Here is a 15,415-nt window from a genome sequence, read left to right on the forward strand (position 1 = left end):
ATCACGGATTCGCTCCAGTCGGACGGTAAATGGCGGCTGGTTTTCTTTCTGAGGTGACATCACTGATTCGCTCCAGTCGGACGGTAAATGGCGGCTGGTTTTCTTTCTGAGGTGACATCACGGATTCGCTCCAGTCGGACTGTAAATGGCGGCTGGTTTTCTTTCTGAGGTGACATCACTGATTCGCTCCAGTCGGACTGTAAATGGCGGCTGGTTTTCTTTCTGAGGTGACATCACTGATTCGCTCCAGTCGGACTGTAAATGGCGGCTGGTTTTCTTTCTGAGGTGACATCACGGATTCGCTCCAGTCGGACTCTAAATGGCGGCTGGTTTTCTTTCTGAGGTGACATCACTGATTCGCTCCAGTCGGACTGTAAATGGCGGCTGGTTTTCTTTCTGAGGTGACATCACTGATTCGCTCCAGTCGGACGGTAAATGGCGGCTGGTTTTCTTTCTGAGGTGACATCACTGATTCGCTCCAGTCGGACTGTAAATGGCGGCTGGTTTTCTTTCTGAGGTGACATCACTGATTCGCTCCAGTCGGACTGTAAATGGCGGCTGGTTTTCTTTCTGAGGTGACATCACGGATTCGCTCCAGTCGGACGGTAAATGGCGGCTGGTTTTCTTTCTGAGGTGACATCACTGATTCGCTCCAGTCGGACGGTAAATGGCGGCTGGTTTTCTTTCTGAGGTGACATCACTGATTCGCTCCAGTCGGACGGTAAATGGCGGCTGGTTTTCTTTCTGAGGTGACATCACTGATTCGCTCCAGTCGGACGGTAAATGGCGGCTGGTTTTCTTTCTGAGGTGACATCACGGATTCGCTCCAGTCGGACTCTAAATGGCGGCTGGTTTTCTTTCTGAGGTGACATCACTGATTCGCTCCAGTCGGACTGTAAATGGCGGCTGGTTTTCTTTCTGAGGTGACATCACTGATTCGCTCCAGTCGGACTGTAAATGGCGGCTGGTTTTCTTTCTGAGGTGACATCACGGATTCGCTCCAGTCGGACGGTAAATGGCGGCTGGTTTTCTTTCTGAGGTGACATCACTGATTCGCTCCAGTCGGACTGTAAATGGCGGCTGGTTTTCTTTCTGAGGTGACATCACGGATTCGCTCCAGTCGGACGGTAAATGGCGGCTGGTTTTCTTTCTGAGGTGACATCACTGATTCGCTCCAGTCGGACGGTAAATGGCGGCTGGTTTTCTTTCTGAGGTGACATCACGGATTCGCTCCAGTCGGACTCTAAATGGCGGCTGGTTTTCTTTCTGAGGTGACATCACGGATTCGCTCCAGTCGGACTGTAAATGGCGGCTGGTTTTCTTTCTGAGGTGACATCACGGATTCGCTCCAGTCGGACTGTAAATGGCGGCTGGTTTTCTTTCTGAGGTGACATCACTGATTCGCTCCAGTCGGACTCTAAATGGCGGCTGGTTTTCATTCTGAGGTGACATCACGGATTCGCTCCAGTCGGACTGTAAATGGCGGCTGGTTTTCTTTCTGAGGTGACATCACGGATTCGCTCCAGTCGGACGGTAAATGGCGGCTGGTTTTCTTTCTGAGGTGACATCACTGATTCGCTCCAGTCGGACTGTAAATGGCGGCTGGTTTTCTTTCTGAGGTGACATCACTGATTCGCTCCAGTCGGACTGTAAATGGCGGCTGGTTTTCTTTCTGAGGTGACATCACTGATTCGCTCCAGTCGGACGGTAAATGGCGGCTGGTTTTCTTTCTGAGGTGACATCACGGATTCGCTCCAGTCGGACGGTAAATGGCGGCTGGTTTTCTTTCTGAGGTGACATCACTGATTCGCTCCAGTCGGACTGTAAATGGCGGCTGGTTTTCTTTCTGAGGTGACATCACGGATTCGCTCCAGTCGGACTGTAAATGGCGGCTGGTTTTCTTTCTGAGGTGACATCACGGATTCGCTCCAGTCGGACTGTAAATGGCGGCTGGTTTTCTTTCTGAGGTGACATCACTGATTCGCTCCAGTCGGACGGTAAATGGCGGCTGGTTTTCTTTCTGAGGTGACATCACGGATTCGCTCCAGTCGGACTGTAAATGGCGGCTGGTTTTCTTTCTGAGGTGACATCACGGATTCGCTCCAGTCGGACTGTAAATGGCGGCTGGTTTTCTTTCTGAGGTGACATCACGGATTCGCTCCAGTCGGACTGTAAATGGCGGCTGGTTTTCTTTCTGAGGTGACATCACGGATTCGCTCCAGTCGGACTCTAAATGGCGGCTGGTTTTCTTTCTGAGGTGACATCACTGATTCGCTCCAGTCGGACTGTAAATGGCGGCTGGTTTTCTTTCTGAGGTGACATCACTGATTCGCTCCAGTCGGACTGTAAATGGCGGCTGGTTTTCTTTCTGAGGTGACATCACTGATTCGCTCCAGTCGGACTCTAAATGGCGGCTGGTTTTCTTTCTGAGGTGACATCACTGATTCGCTCCAGTCGGACGGTAAATGGCGGCTGGTTTTCTTTCTGAGGTGACATCACGGATTCGCTCCACTCGGACTGTAAATGGCGGCTGGTTTTCTTTCTGAGGTGACATCACTGATTCGCTCCAGTCGGACTGTAAATGGCGGCTGGTTTTCTTTCTGAGGTGACATCACTGATTCGCTCCAGTCGGACTCTAAATGGCGGCTGGTTTTCTTTCTGAGGTGACATCACTGATTCGCTCCAGTCGGACGGTAAATGGCGGCTGGTTTTCTTTCTGAGGTGACATCACTGATTCGCTCCAGTCGGACTGTAAATGGCGGCTGGTTTTCTTTCTGAGGTGACATCACGGATTCGCTCCAGTCGGACGGTAAATGGCGGCTGGTTTTCTTTCTGAGGTGACATCACGGATTCGCTCCAGTCGGACTGTAAATGGCGGCTGGTTTTCTTTCTGAGGTGACATCACGGATTCGCTCCAGTCGGACGGTAAATGGCGGCTGGTTTTCTTTCTGAGGTGACATCACGGATTCGCTCCAGTCGGACGGTAAATGGCGGCTGGTTTTCTTTCTGAGGTGACATCACGGATTCGCTCCAGTCGGACGGTAAATGGCGGCTGGTTTTCTTTCTGAGGTGACATCACTGATTCGCTCCAGTCGGACTGTAAATGGCGGCTGGTTTTCTTTCTGAGGTGACATCACGGATTCGCTCCAGTCGGACTCTAAATGGCGGCTGGTTTTCTTTCTGAGGTGACATCACGGATTCGCTCCAGTCGGACTGTAAATGGCGGCTGGTTTTCTTTCTGAGGTGACATCACGGATTCGCTCCAGTCGGACTGTAAATGGCGGCTGGTTTTCTTTCTGAGGTGACATCACTGATTCGCTCCAGTCGGACTGTAAATGGCGGCTGGTTTTCTTTCTGAGGTGACATCACTGATTCGCTCCAGTCGGACTCTAAATGGCGGCTGGTTTTCTTTCTGAGGTGACATCACGGATTCGCTCCAGTCGGACTGTAAATGGCGGCTGGTTTTCTTTCTGAGGTGACATCACGGATTCGCTCCAGTCGGACGGTAAATGGCGGCTGGTTTTCATTCTGAGGTGACATCACTGATTCGCTCCAGTCGGACGGTAAATGGCGGCTGGTTTTCTTTCTGAGGTGACATCACTGATTCGCTCCAGTCGGACGGTAAATGGCGGCTGCCGTGATGTCACCACCTGACATGATCCCAACGGTTTCCACGATGTCTCCAGATGAAACGGTTCAGGCTCCTTTGGCTGTAAATCAGAGCTGCTCGGACTTGTCCGGGGGGGGTCTGAGTGATGAGGCGCGGCAGGAATGCTCAGAGCGCCACGGTAATGGACGGGTACTGATGGATGGAGACCGTGATGAGGTTCCTCTCAGGAAACAGTGAACACAGCGCAGTTCAACACGGTTCATCTCCCTGTGAAAAGATGGAGGCCGTGAGGTTCCGGTAAAGCTGGAACAGACCGGCTCTCTGGATGGCGTTTGACACGCTGACACTCGGCGAGCTGCTGCCGCTGCTCGGGTCAGATGTCAGCCACAGAGCCTTTGTACCCGCAGGCTTCGGTTGGCCCAGACTCTCGGGGACAGGAAGCGCTCATTGTTCAGGGTGTTGTTGGGACAGGTCAGCCCCAGAGTTCCTGCAGATCCTCAGGCCTGAAACCTGAAGCCTGCCCCCCACCCGGCCCCACGTGGGGAAGCACCTCCTGCTGCAGTTATCACCCGCAGAAGAAGGTTCCCTGACCTACTTCACTCAGAGCTGAACATGCTTCAACACGCTGAACTCCATCAGTTGGATATGAAGCAAACGTAAGACGAGACGCTGAGATGTTTCCACGAAGCCCTTTGATTAGTTTCAGATGTTGAATGTCTTTAACCAGGAGGACACTCAGATGCTGCTGCTCTGGTTTCAGTTTAACCGTCCCATGAAGGCGAGGCCATGAAGGAAAGTATCTCACTGAGCCTGACCTCAGATCAGCTCCTCTCCCTCAGCCTGACCTCAGATCAGCTCCTCTCCCTCAGCCTGACCTCAGATCAGCTCCTCTCCCTCAGCCTGACCTCAGATCAGCTCCTCCCTCAGCCTGACCTCAGATCAGCTCCTCTCCCTCAGCCTGACCTCAGATCAGCTCCTCTCCCTCAGCCTGACCTCAGATCAGCTCCTCTCCCTCAGCCTGACCTCAGATCAGCTCCTCTCCCTCAGCCTGACCTCAGATCAGCTCCTCTCCCTCAGCCTGACCTCAGATCAGCTCCTCTCCCTCAGCCTGACCTCAGATCAGCTCCTCTCCCTCAGCCTGACCTCAGATCAGCTCCTCTCCCTCAGCCTGACCTCAGATCAGCTCCTCCCTCAGTTTGAACCTGAAGCTGTTCGGCTGGAGGAAACATTATTGGTGCCTCTTCAGGAGCCTCTCGGAGCCCTCGGTGGTCAGAAATCAGCTGGGTGGTCCCACTGGGACCGAGTCATCGCCTCTTTACTTTCACACAGGCCTCAGCAGAGCGGCCTTGGAGTGTTTTTGTGTTGCTGCTCTGCACAGCTGGGCTCGTTTTTAAGCATCTCAGCGACGCTGGAAGAAACCCTCAAATCTAATCTGGTGTTTTAGAAACTCTCTCCGTGTCAAGGTCAGCGCTGGTGAGATCCGTGTTCCTCCCACGGTGAGAGATCCGTGTTCCTCCCACGGTGAGATCCGTGTTCCTCCCACGGAGAGATCCGTGTTCCTTCCACGGTGAGAGATCCGTGTTCCTCCCACGGTGAGATCCGTGTTCCTCCCACGGTGAGATCCGTGTTCCTCCCACGGTGAGAGATCCGTGTTCCTCCCACGGTGAGATCCGTGTTCCTCCCACGGTGAGATCCGTGTTCCTCCCGCGGAGAGATCCGTGTTCCTCCCGCGGTGAGATCCGTGTTCCTCCCGCGGTGAGATCCGTGTTCCTCCCGCGGTGAGAGATCCGTGTTCCTCCCACGGTGAGAGATCCGTGTTCCTCCCACGGTGAGAGATCCGTGTTCCTCCCACGGTGAGAGATCCGTGTTCCTCCCACGGTGAGAGATCCGTGTTCCTCCCGCGGTGAGAGATCCGTGTTCCTCCCGCGGTGAGAGATCCGTGTTCCTCCCGCGGTGAGAGATCCGTGTTCCTCCCACGGTGAGATCCGTGTTCCTCCCACGGTGAAAGATCCGTGTTCCTCCCACGGTGAGATCCGTGTTCCTCCCACGGTGAAAGATCCGTGTTCCTCCCACGGTGAGAGATCCGTGTTCCTCCCACTGTGAGATCCGTGTTCCTCCCACGGTGAGATCCGTGTTCCTCCCACGGTGAGAGATCCGTGTTCCTCCCACGGTGAGAGATCCGTGTTCCTCCCACGGTGAGATCCGTGTTCCTCCCACGGTGAGAGATCCGTGTTCCTCCCACGGTGAGAGATCCGTGTTCCTCCCACGGTGAGATCCGTGTTCCTCCCACGGTGTGAGATCCGTGTTCCTCCCGCGGTGAGAGATCCGTGTTCCTCCCGCGGTGTGAGATCCGTGTTCCTCCCACGGTGTGAGATCCGTGTTCCTCCCACGGTGTGAGATCCGTGTTCCTCCCACGGTGAAAGATCCGTGTTCCTCCCACGGTGAGATCCGTGTTCCTCCCACGGTGAGATCCGTGTTCCTCCCGCGGTGAGAGATCCGTGTTCCTCCCGCGGTGTGAGATCCGTGTTCCTCCCACGGTGTGAGATCCGTGTTCCTCCCGCAGTGAGAGATCCGTGTTCCTCCCACGGTGAGATCCGTGTTCCTCCCACGGTGAGAGATCCGTGTTCCTCCCACGGTGTGAGATCCGTGTTCCTCCCGCGGTGTGAGATCCGTGTTCCTCCCACGGTGTGAGATCCGTGTTCCTCCCGCGGTGAGATCCGTGTTCCTCCCACGGTGAGAGATCCGTGTTCCTCCCACGGTGAGAGATCCGTGTTCCTCCCACGGTGAGAGATCCGTGTTCCTCCCACGGTGAGAGATCCGTGTTCCTCCCACGGTGAGAGATCCGTGTTCCTCCCACGGTGAGAGATCCGTGTTCCTCCCGCGGTGAGAGATCCGTGTTCCTCCCGCGGTGAGAGATCCGTGTTCCTCCCGCGGTGAGAGATCCGTGTTCCTCCCACGGTGAGAGATCCGTGTTCCTCCCACGGTGAGATCCGTGTTCCTCCCGCGGTGAGATCCGTGTTCCTCCCACGGTGAGAGATCCGTGTTCCTCCCGCGGTGAGATCCGTGTTCCTCCCACGGTGAGATCCGTGTTCCTCCCACTGTGAGAGATCCGTGTTCCTCCCGCGGTGAGATCCGTGTTCCTCCCGCGGTGAGAGATCCGTGTTCCTCCCACGGTGAGATCTGTGTTCCTCCCGCGGTGAGATCCGTGTTCCTCCCGCGGTGAGGTCTGTGGGCTCAGCTGCTGCCGGCTCTGAGGTCTGAGAAAACACACCAGAGAAAGCTTTACAGCTGACCGTTTCTTCTTTGAGCTTTGTATGATATTCCCAGATGATATATTATCCCAGATATTCCCAGATTATATGACATCCCAGATATTCCCAGATTATATATTATCCCAGATATTCCCAGATGATATGATATCCCAGATATTCCTGAAGAAGAGCCTGTTGGTTCTCTTCAGATTTGTTTGGACTCTGAATGAAAACTGGTCTGTTTCCATATTTTCTCTTGTTTAAACATCAGCAGCTGACATTTCTGCGGCCTTCAGTCAGGATTCCAAACATTGTTCGATGTTTCTAAGGAACATCTCCCGGTGATATTCTCACCTGAAGCTGCAGATCTCTCTGCCCCGTGAGGTGGATCCAGTTCTGAACCAGAACCACGTTGTGTCCAGCAGAACTGCAGTGTCCTGGTGTCAGTTTTCTTTTGTGATCTTCTGACTCTGCAGCTGATGGGAAACCTCTGGCAGCTCAGTGTGAAACTAAAGCCTTAAAGCTGCTTTAAGTCCGGCCCGGAGGACCGACCCGAGGTTCTGTTCTGGCACTGTTGGTGTCTGCAGCTTCTCCGCCTGTGATCTGTTTAACTCTGAGAACAGCGGGGCTTTCAGGTAAAGGTGTGGAGCTGCTCTGCTGCCATGCGTGGCGTGAGATAAGATCAGAGCTGAAACTTTAATCCCTGCGGGGATAACTTCACTGTGTGAACAGCAGGCCGCAGGAAACAGCCGAGGAGGCAAGGAGAGGCGAGCAGGGAGGAAGTGTTGGAATGAATGGAGCCTCACAGCCCAGGGCTGAGACATTTAGCCATACTTTGTTCCCCGATAAAGTTTCAATTTAAAAAATAAATGAATAAATAAAAAAATGATTTAAGCAAACTTTATTGAAAAGTCAGACGTTACAATCATTGAAAAACAGAACATTAACGTAATAAAAAACAATGCCGGGGGGGACATAAAAATGTTGTATAAAGTGCAAAGATCAGTGGTTTTGATGCTTTTCTGTTGGTTGGATTGTTGTAATGAATTCTTTGAGCTCCTTCTCAAAATGAAAAAAGATGGTTTGTGATGAGAGAATTTGGATTTGTGTTTATGGTATAATTTAGCAGGTAAAACAAGCAGGTTGATGATGTAACATTCACAACATAAACATGAGGAGCTGAAGACACGTTTGTTTGTTTCCGTTTGCCTGGCGGTGTTTTCCTTCCGGTTCAAAGGTCACCGGTCCAATCAGCGACGATTCATGTCAAATCAAACTGTCCCTTTAAAACCTTTCAGAAAATGATGTGTATTATCTCCTTATCTGAGGGGAATTATCCTTGGATATATGGCGCTGAATGAATGGAATCACTGGCACAAAGCCTGGAGGCCTGAGGAGGCCTGAGGAGGCCTGAGGGGGCCTGAGGGGGCCTGAGGAGGCCTGAGGGGGCCTGAGGAGGCCTGAGGGGGCCTGAGGGGGCCTGAGGAGGCCTGAGGAGGCCTGAGGAGGCCTGAGGAGGCCTGAGGAGGCCTGAGGAGGCCTGAGGGGGCCTGAGGGGGCCTGAGGGGGCCTGAGGAGGCCTGAGGGGGCCTGAGGGGGCCTGAGGAGGCCTGAGGAGGCCTGAGGGGGCCTGAGGGGGCCTGAGGAGGCCTGAGGAGGCTGTTAGCATCCATCTCTCAGTGAAACTTGTCTCTTGTTGTTAAAAGTCCATCAGACGCGTTTCCACCTCCTGGTTCGTGGGGAGCGGAGGACAGACGGCGCCTCCTCCTCTGCAGATGGTTCAGATTTAACATCCTGAGCTGCTCTCAGGTCAGATTTCTGAAACGTTTCTTTGACTAACTGACAGCTGGCTTCTTCAGTCACTGTTCACTTCCAGGGGTCAGAGGTCAGGTCCCTGTGGGTCCTCCATGATTGGTTACCATGCAGGTCGTGACTGCAGCTTTTTGGGAGCCGTGACCCCTCTAATGGCTGCTTGTTTAAACACATGAGCAGAGCGAGACGTGTCGTCACACATCGGCCAATCGGTGGGCTGTATTTACACCCTGAATGTGGCTGTGTTCATGTTTTAGACACTGAATGATCTTAGTATGTTCAGAGGGAATCCGTGACGCTGACAGTGACCTCCACGCCCTTCAGGAACTGGTTTTCCTTTGGCTGTGAGGATGAATCATGGTCCTCCAGGGAGACTCTGAATGACTATTCATTAAAACCAGCAGAACCTGAGAGATTGGATTAGTTCATCTGAGAGTCTGCAGAGTTCATCCAGTCAGAGATTTACAAACCGGGCTCGGAGACGTTGGACAGGAGCTGCTCATGATGGGAAGTCGTTTTACAGATTTAATTCCTGTGGGTTTGATGTTTTCTGACACCATCTGACTCACAGGGACACACCTGAAGCTGCATCCTGTGTGATCTGTGGACAGGTGTGGTTCTGATGGCCCAGTCAGGGTTGGGCTCTGTGGTGAAACTCGGTGTGCCTGCAGGTTTGTTTTTATTCCACACCTTCAACAAACCGGCCATGTTGGTGCTTGTTTACGGTGTTTCCATGGCAACTATCAGTCGGGAGAAGCTGGATCCGGTTAAATGTTTGGTCTATTTAAACCTCTCAGTTTCAAACTTTGTGCTCGGTGTGAAGCTCAGCAGAGGAGGCAGCTCTGAGTCCTCTGCTTTGACCTTTGACCTCCACCTGATGGATCGGTTTCATTGATCTGAGGATCTGAGCTGCAGAGTGAAGCGCTGTAAATCTGAATAAAAGTAAAAGCCTCGTATCTATCGGTGAACTGTGGTGTGCTGAGGATAATGAAGTTATTATTCAGCCGGGCCTCGGTGGGTGGCCCTTTCTCTCTCCCATGGGAACCAGCCTGCTTTGATGTGCCTCCTCTCTGCCCCCCCCCATCCTCACTGAGCTGCCGGTTTACTGCTGTAATCCTCACATTTATACACAGCGTGACTCCAGCTTGTTGTGGTGTTACAGAGCTGCTTCTCGTTTACAGAAACGAGCCTTCGGGATGTTAAGGACTTAAATGCTTCACTGTCGTCGGCTCAAAGCTGGAAAACATTGCTGGTGCTTGGTGGAGGCAGCAGTCTGCGGTTCTGAGGAGCTGTCAAACAGAACCTGCTGTCTCCGAGCTGTGAGGACAAACGGGCTGGACTGACTGAGGTCACGTTTCCAGGAAATAGCAACAAGAAACATCCATTAGAAACCAGAGGAATCTGTGTTGGTCTCTCTGACTGAGGATAAAGGAGGAACCTCTGGCTTTAATTACTGCCGCTGTAGCTACATGAGACCAGGTCTGGGCCAGAGACCCACTCACACGCTGTCATGCTGCTGAGGAGAGTTCAGGTGTGTTTACCTGCGTTACCTCATCAACATCTGGACAGCTGCTGTGATTTAATGCAGAAACACAGACAGAATGAAGCTGTTCCTGCAGTCAGAAACACTCCAGCTCTATAGATACAGATAGTTACTGATCCCAGAGGGAAACAGGTTAGCAGCTAGCTGTAAGTTAGCAGTTAGCTGTAAATTAGCAGCTAGCTGTGAGTTAGCAGTTAGCTGTAAGTTAGCAGTCAGCTGTAAGTTAGCAGTTAGCTGTAAGTTAGCAGCAGATGCTAGCAAACAATGCTTTCTCATCAGCAGTAATGGACCAAGCTGGAGATGTGCACAGCGTAACTCGTAGTAATGCATGTGAACCGTTAATTACTGCGTTTAAACATTTTGGATATATTAACCTCATTAAACAGTTGTACCTGGAGACCTCCATCTTTATCAGAAACATGCCGATAATGTAACGTTAGCACAGCGAGAGTGAGGAGAGGGCCGGTGTCGTGTTGGAAACACACCTTAAACACAGCTGCAGGTTGTCTGAGTTACAGAACGGAACCGTTCAGCTAGAAAGCTTCAGCTAACAAAGTAATGTGGGAACAATAATGTTCATCTTTCAGAAAGGAACAGCAGTAACTCCTTAGAAGTTGGTGTACGTCATCTTCATTAGCTAAGCTGTTAGCGTTAGCTTCAGCTAACAAAGTAATGTGGGAACAATAATGTTCATCTTTCAGAAAGGAACAGCAGTAACTCCTTAGAAGTCGGTGTATGTCATCTTCATTAGCTAAGCTGTTAGCGTTAGCTTCAGCTAAAGGAAGAAATAAATCAGTAAATAAACCATGAGGAGTTATTTCATTAGCTAAGCTGTTAGCGTTAGCTTCAGCTAAAGGAAGAAATAAATCAGTAAATAAACCATGAGGAGTTATTTCATTAGCTAAGCTGTTAGCGTTAGCTGCTGCTAAAGGAGGAAATAAATCAGTAAATAAACCATGAGGAGTTATTTCATTAGCTAAGCTGTTAGCGTTAGCTGCTGCTAAAGGAAGAAATAAATCAGTAAATAAACCATGAGGAGTTATTTCTCAGGTGCTTCCATTTCCCTGCTCTGAAGTTCAGGCTCTGAGAGTTGGAACTGATCCTCTTTGTGGCTCAGTTCCTTCAGTCCAGCGTTGAACTGGACCAAGTTGTTAAAACAGTGGGATGAAAAGTGTTTGCTGCACATTCACAGTCTTTAGCTAACTCTGCTGGAACATTAGCCTCAGATATAGTTTATCCACTGGGCTCTTATATCCTCTGAGGCTGCTGCTGGATGGAAGATGCATGCTCCTCAGTGCAGCTGACAGCAGAACATTTCCACCAGAAGCTGGCTTCATCCGCCCAGCAGGGTGGAGGTGAGTGGGCGGGGCTTAGCAGAGGAGGCGGAGCCAACTTAAGGAGTGACGTACTTTAGAAATGAAAATCAGAACGGCTTGTTAAATGAGGAACTTTCACACAAAGGGAACTAAATAAACCCCAGGGTTGTGTTTTTGGGGAGTTTTACAGCTGCTGGTGACCTCAGACGCCCTGATATATGCTCCCAGGAGCAGGAAGAAGGAGTTTTACCTTTAAGCTTGAGAATCTGCAGATACAGAGTCTCAATCCTATACTTGCATTTCCTTCAGTTCACAGTTTCAAACTGTACATTAAAGTTATTGAAATACTTTTAACATAAATAATAATAAAGAATTTCCGCCTCCCACCGTGAAACACACTCTGAATGCAGCCTGGATGAACTGGTCTGAGATCTGTAGATCTCCAGGTTTCAGAGGAGGATGATGAATCTGTTTGTCTCTTACTCTGGATCAGTGCTGTAGAACCTAACCCTGGCTCTGCCATCTGATACCCTGCTGCTAATATTGGCCTCAGAGCTGCGTTTGGCTGCCAGCTGTCGTGTAAATCCTGGGCGGCTGAGTCACTTCCAGAAAGTTCACAAGACTTGTAGCACCGGGGAGCTGGGTTACACTTTCTGACCGGCACCGAACAGACGCTACTCTGTGAGTCATAAAGATGGTGAACTGTAAGTTTACGCTGCTGGGACTGTTTCTCTGTGATGTCATCAGTCACAGCCCAGGTTCTGCTCCAGTTCAAAATGCACATTTTACCCAGGATGCATTTGGGGTGACTTGTGCTGAGTTTGGGGCAGCCTGGTATCCCAGAATGCACTGCACTTCAGACGAAGGAACCATGGCAGAGTGAACCTGAGTGATTTAGGAGGTGAAGTAGCTGTTTTTGATGTTTTCTGAGCCGTGACTCAGTTCCTCCTCGGCTTCATGGCGAGTTCCACCCGTTACTCACTGAAAAACAAACCTGAACGCTGCTACCTTGCACTTTATTTTCCTGCTAATGGTCCCTTTATGAGCTCTGATATAACCACAGGGATAAAAGACATTATTATTAATTATTATTAACTGTAATGTGTTTCAAATGAAGCCCAATCAGAGCCCTGCTGACGATATGAAAATGGAGGTAAAGGTGAAGTAGCAGTGGACGGCCATCGTCTATCGCTTTACCGCCTTATTTAAACCCAAAATAGTTCCAAATGTGGCTTTTGGAGTTTGTTTTTATTTTGTTGTTTCTGGCACGCTGTGTTGTCCCGTGTTTGTGACCACTCTGCGTGCGTCTGGGCGACAGAACTTTAGTTTTAAAGCGAATTTCTGTCAAAGCGGAGCTGTCTGCAGGGAGTTCGTTCTGGCTGTCAGAAACACACGAACAGCCAATCAGCGAACAGATGGGCGGAAACAGCCAATCAGCGAACAGATGGGCGGAAACAGCCAATCAGCGAACAGATGGGCGGAAACAGCCAATCAGCGAACAGATGGGCGGAAACAGCCAATCAGCGAACAGATGGGCGGAAACAGCCAATCAGCAGCTGTGCAGTGGTTGCTGAGTGGGTTTGTTTATAAGGGAGAAGGAAGCGGCGAGAAGCCGGGAGGATGGTCGAGGCGGCCGCTGTGGAGCGGAAACTGACCCCGTTAGAATAGTAATCCACGGTGGTACCGGTGTGTAGAATTTCTAGTTTAGTAGGAACTGTAATGATTCGGTACCGTGGAACTCTAATAATCACTTTAGTTTGAAATCCTTCGAGCCGGATCCACAAACACCAGCTGACCCCCCCCCCCCCCTAAGAGTTGGTGCTGCTGCAGTGAGCTTTGGTATTAAAAGCAGAAAGAAGCGGTTCTGAGTCAGGTTCTGAGTCAGGTTCTGAGTCGGAACCAGCAGAGGAACCACTTTGGTGGAAAAGCATGAAGGCGTCAGCAGGCACAGAGTCGGTGTAACTCTCAGTCTGGAGCCAGATGGATATTTTTACCCGGTCAGTCTCCAGAACAGGAGATCCGGTTTCAGCAGCAGGAGACGGGGTCTCCAAGCCACGCCCCCAGGGTCCTCTGAGCGCGCTCAGGCGGTCAGCCTGAAGCGCTGAGGAAACAGGTGGTGATTGGCTGAGTGAGAGCCAGCTGCTCGGCTGACTTTTATGTTTCAGTTTCCCTGACCGGGATGAATAAAGCATTTATCTGTCCATCACTTTGTCTTTGCTCAGCCTGTCGTCATGGTTACTGTCTCTCCCCAGGACTCTGAGTCTTTGGACCGCTGCATCCAGACGGCCCTCGCAGCCCTGTACCCACCCTTCCAGGCCACCTCCCCCACCGTCCTCTGCCAGGTGCTCAGCGTGGTGGAGACCTGCTACGAAGGAGACGGGCTGCGCTACCTGCTGCACTTCCTGCTGCCCGCAAAGCACTTCCTACAGAACCTCCAGCAGGACGCCTGTGTGAGTATCTGTGAGGCTGGCCCAGGTGTGCTGCTGCATGAGCCCGGTCCCCCCCTGTCCTGCCTCTTTGGCCCAGTTCTGGCCCAGTTCTGTTCCAGTTCTGTTGCAGTTCTGTTGCAGTTCTGTTCCAGTTCTGTTCCAGTTCTGGCCCAGTTCTGGCCCAGTTCTATCCCAGTTCTGTTCCAGTTCTGTTGCAGTTCTGTTGCAGTTCTGGCCGAGTTCTGTTCCAGTTCTGTTGCAGTTCTGTTCCAGTTCTGGCCCAGTTCTGTTGCAGTTCTGTTGCAGTTCTGGCCCAGTTCTGTTCCAGTTCTGTCCCAGTTCTGTTGCAGTTCTGTTGCAGTTCTGTTCCAGTTCTGGCCCAGTTCTGGCCCAGTTCTATCCCAGTTCTGTTCCAGTTCTGTTGCAGTTCTGTTGCAGTTCTGGCCGAGTTCTGTTCCAGTTCTGTTGCAGTTCTGTTCCAGTTCTGGCCCAGTTCTGTTGCAGTTCTGTTGCAGTTCTGGCCCAGTTCTGTTCCAGTTCTGTCCCAGTTCTGTTGCAGTTCTGTTGCAGTTCTGTTCCAGTTCTGGCCCAGTTCTGTCCCAGTTCTGTTGCAGTTCTGTTCCAGTTCTGGCCCAGTTCTGTTGCAGTTCTGTTGCAGTTCTGGCCCAGTTCTGTTCCAGTTCTGTCCCAGTTCTGTTGCAGTTCTGTTGCAGTTCTGTTCCAGTTCTGGCCCAGTTCTGTCCCAGTTCTGTTGCAGTTCTGTTCCAGTTCTGTTCCAGTTCTGTTGCAGTTCTGTTGCAGTTCTGTCCCAGTTCTGGCCCAGTTCTGTCCCAGTTCTGGCCCGTTCTGTCCCAGTTCTGTTCCAGTTCTGTTCCAGTTCTATCCCAGTTCTGGCCCAGTTCTGTCCCAGTTCTGTTGCAGTTCTGCAGCTCCACAGGTGAGCTCAGGCAGCTGTGGTTGCAGGTAATCTGTGTTGGTTCTCCCCGGTGAGTCACGCAGGCTCCGCCTCCTGAGCTGTTTCCTGGAGACTAACGTTCAAAGAGCTGATCTGAGTACAGCTGTTGGTAGAGTCCACTCAGTCCACTTTATTTGGGTTCTGATCCATTTCCAGAGTATTTGCTGTATTCTGAGCCTTAACTTCAACATGAACGCTGCTCTTGGTGTTGGTCTGGTTCTGAGAGCCAGAAGGTCAGAAGGCAGCCGGACGTCTTCTTGAAGGAGTTAAATTTCTCATCCGGAGGACCCCGAGAGTTTTATCGGATAAAGCTGAAGTTTTAAGAGAAAATGTCCTGAAGCGAAGGTCCAGAACATCGATATGTTCATATCTATCCAGAGAATACTTCAGTGGACATGTTTGGCTCATGGTGGCGCTTCACATCGGCTCTTTTAATGGTCTCTGGACATGTGGGACGCACTGGTTTTGTGCTCCCAGTGAGAAGAAAGAACATGAATGG

The 15,415-nt window shown here is 51.3% G+C and overlaps 1 protein-coding gene across 1 annotated transcript in view; it reads left to right on the forward strand.

The window, feature by feature from the left end:
• plekhg4 (pleckstrin homology domain containing, family G (with RhoGef domain) member 4) overlaps positions 1-15,415 on the forward strand; it is a 63,220-nt gene that overhangs the window by 9,866 nt on the left and 37,939 nt on the right. The window contains exon 2 of the mRNA XM_072381139.1: positions 13,785-13,982. Within this exon, the coding sequence (XP_072237240.1) occupies positions 13,785-13,982 (198 nt within the window). The remainder of the gene's footprint in view (positions 1-13,784; positions 13,983-15,415) is intronic.

The sequence above is a fragment of the Leuresthes tenuis genome, unplaced genomic scaffold (genome assembly GCF_036924035.1).
Source record: "Leuresthes tenuis unplaced genomic scaffold, fLeuTen1.0.hap1 SCAF_2, whole genome shotgun sequence".
NCBI classification, from domain to species: Eukaryota; Metazoa; Chordata; class Actinopteri; order Atheriniformes; family Atherinopsidae; genus Leuresthes; species Leuresthes tenuis.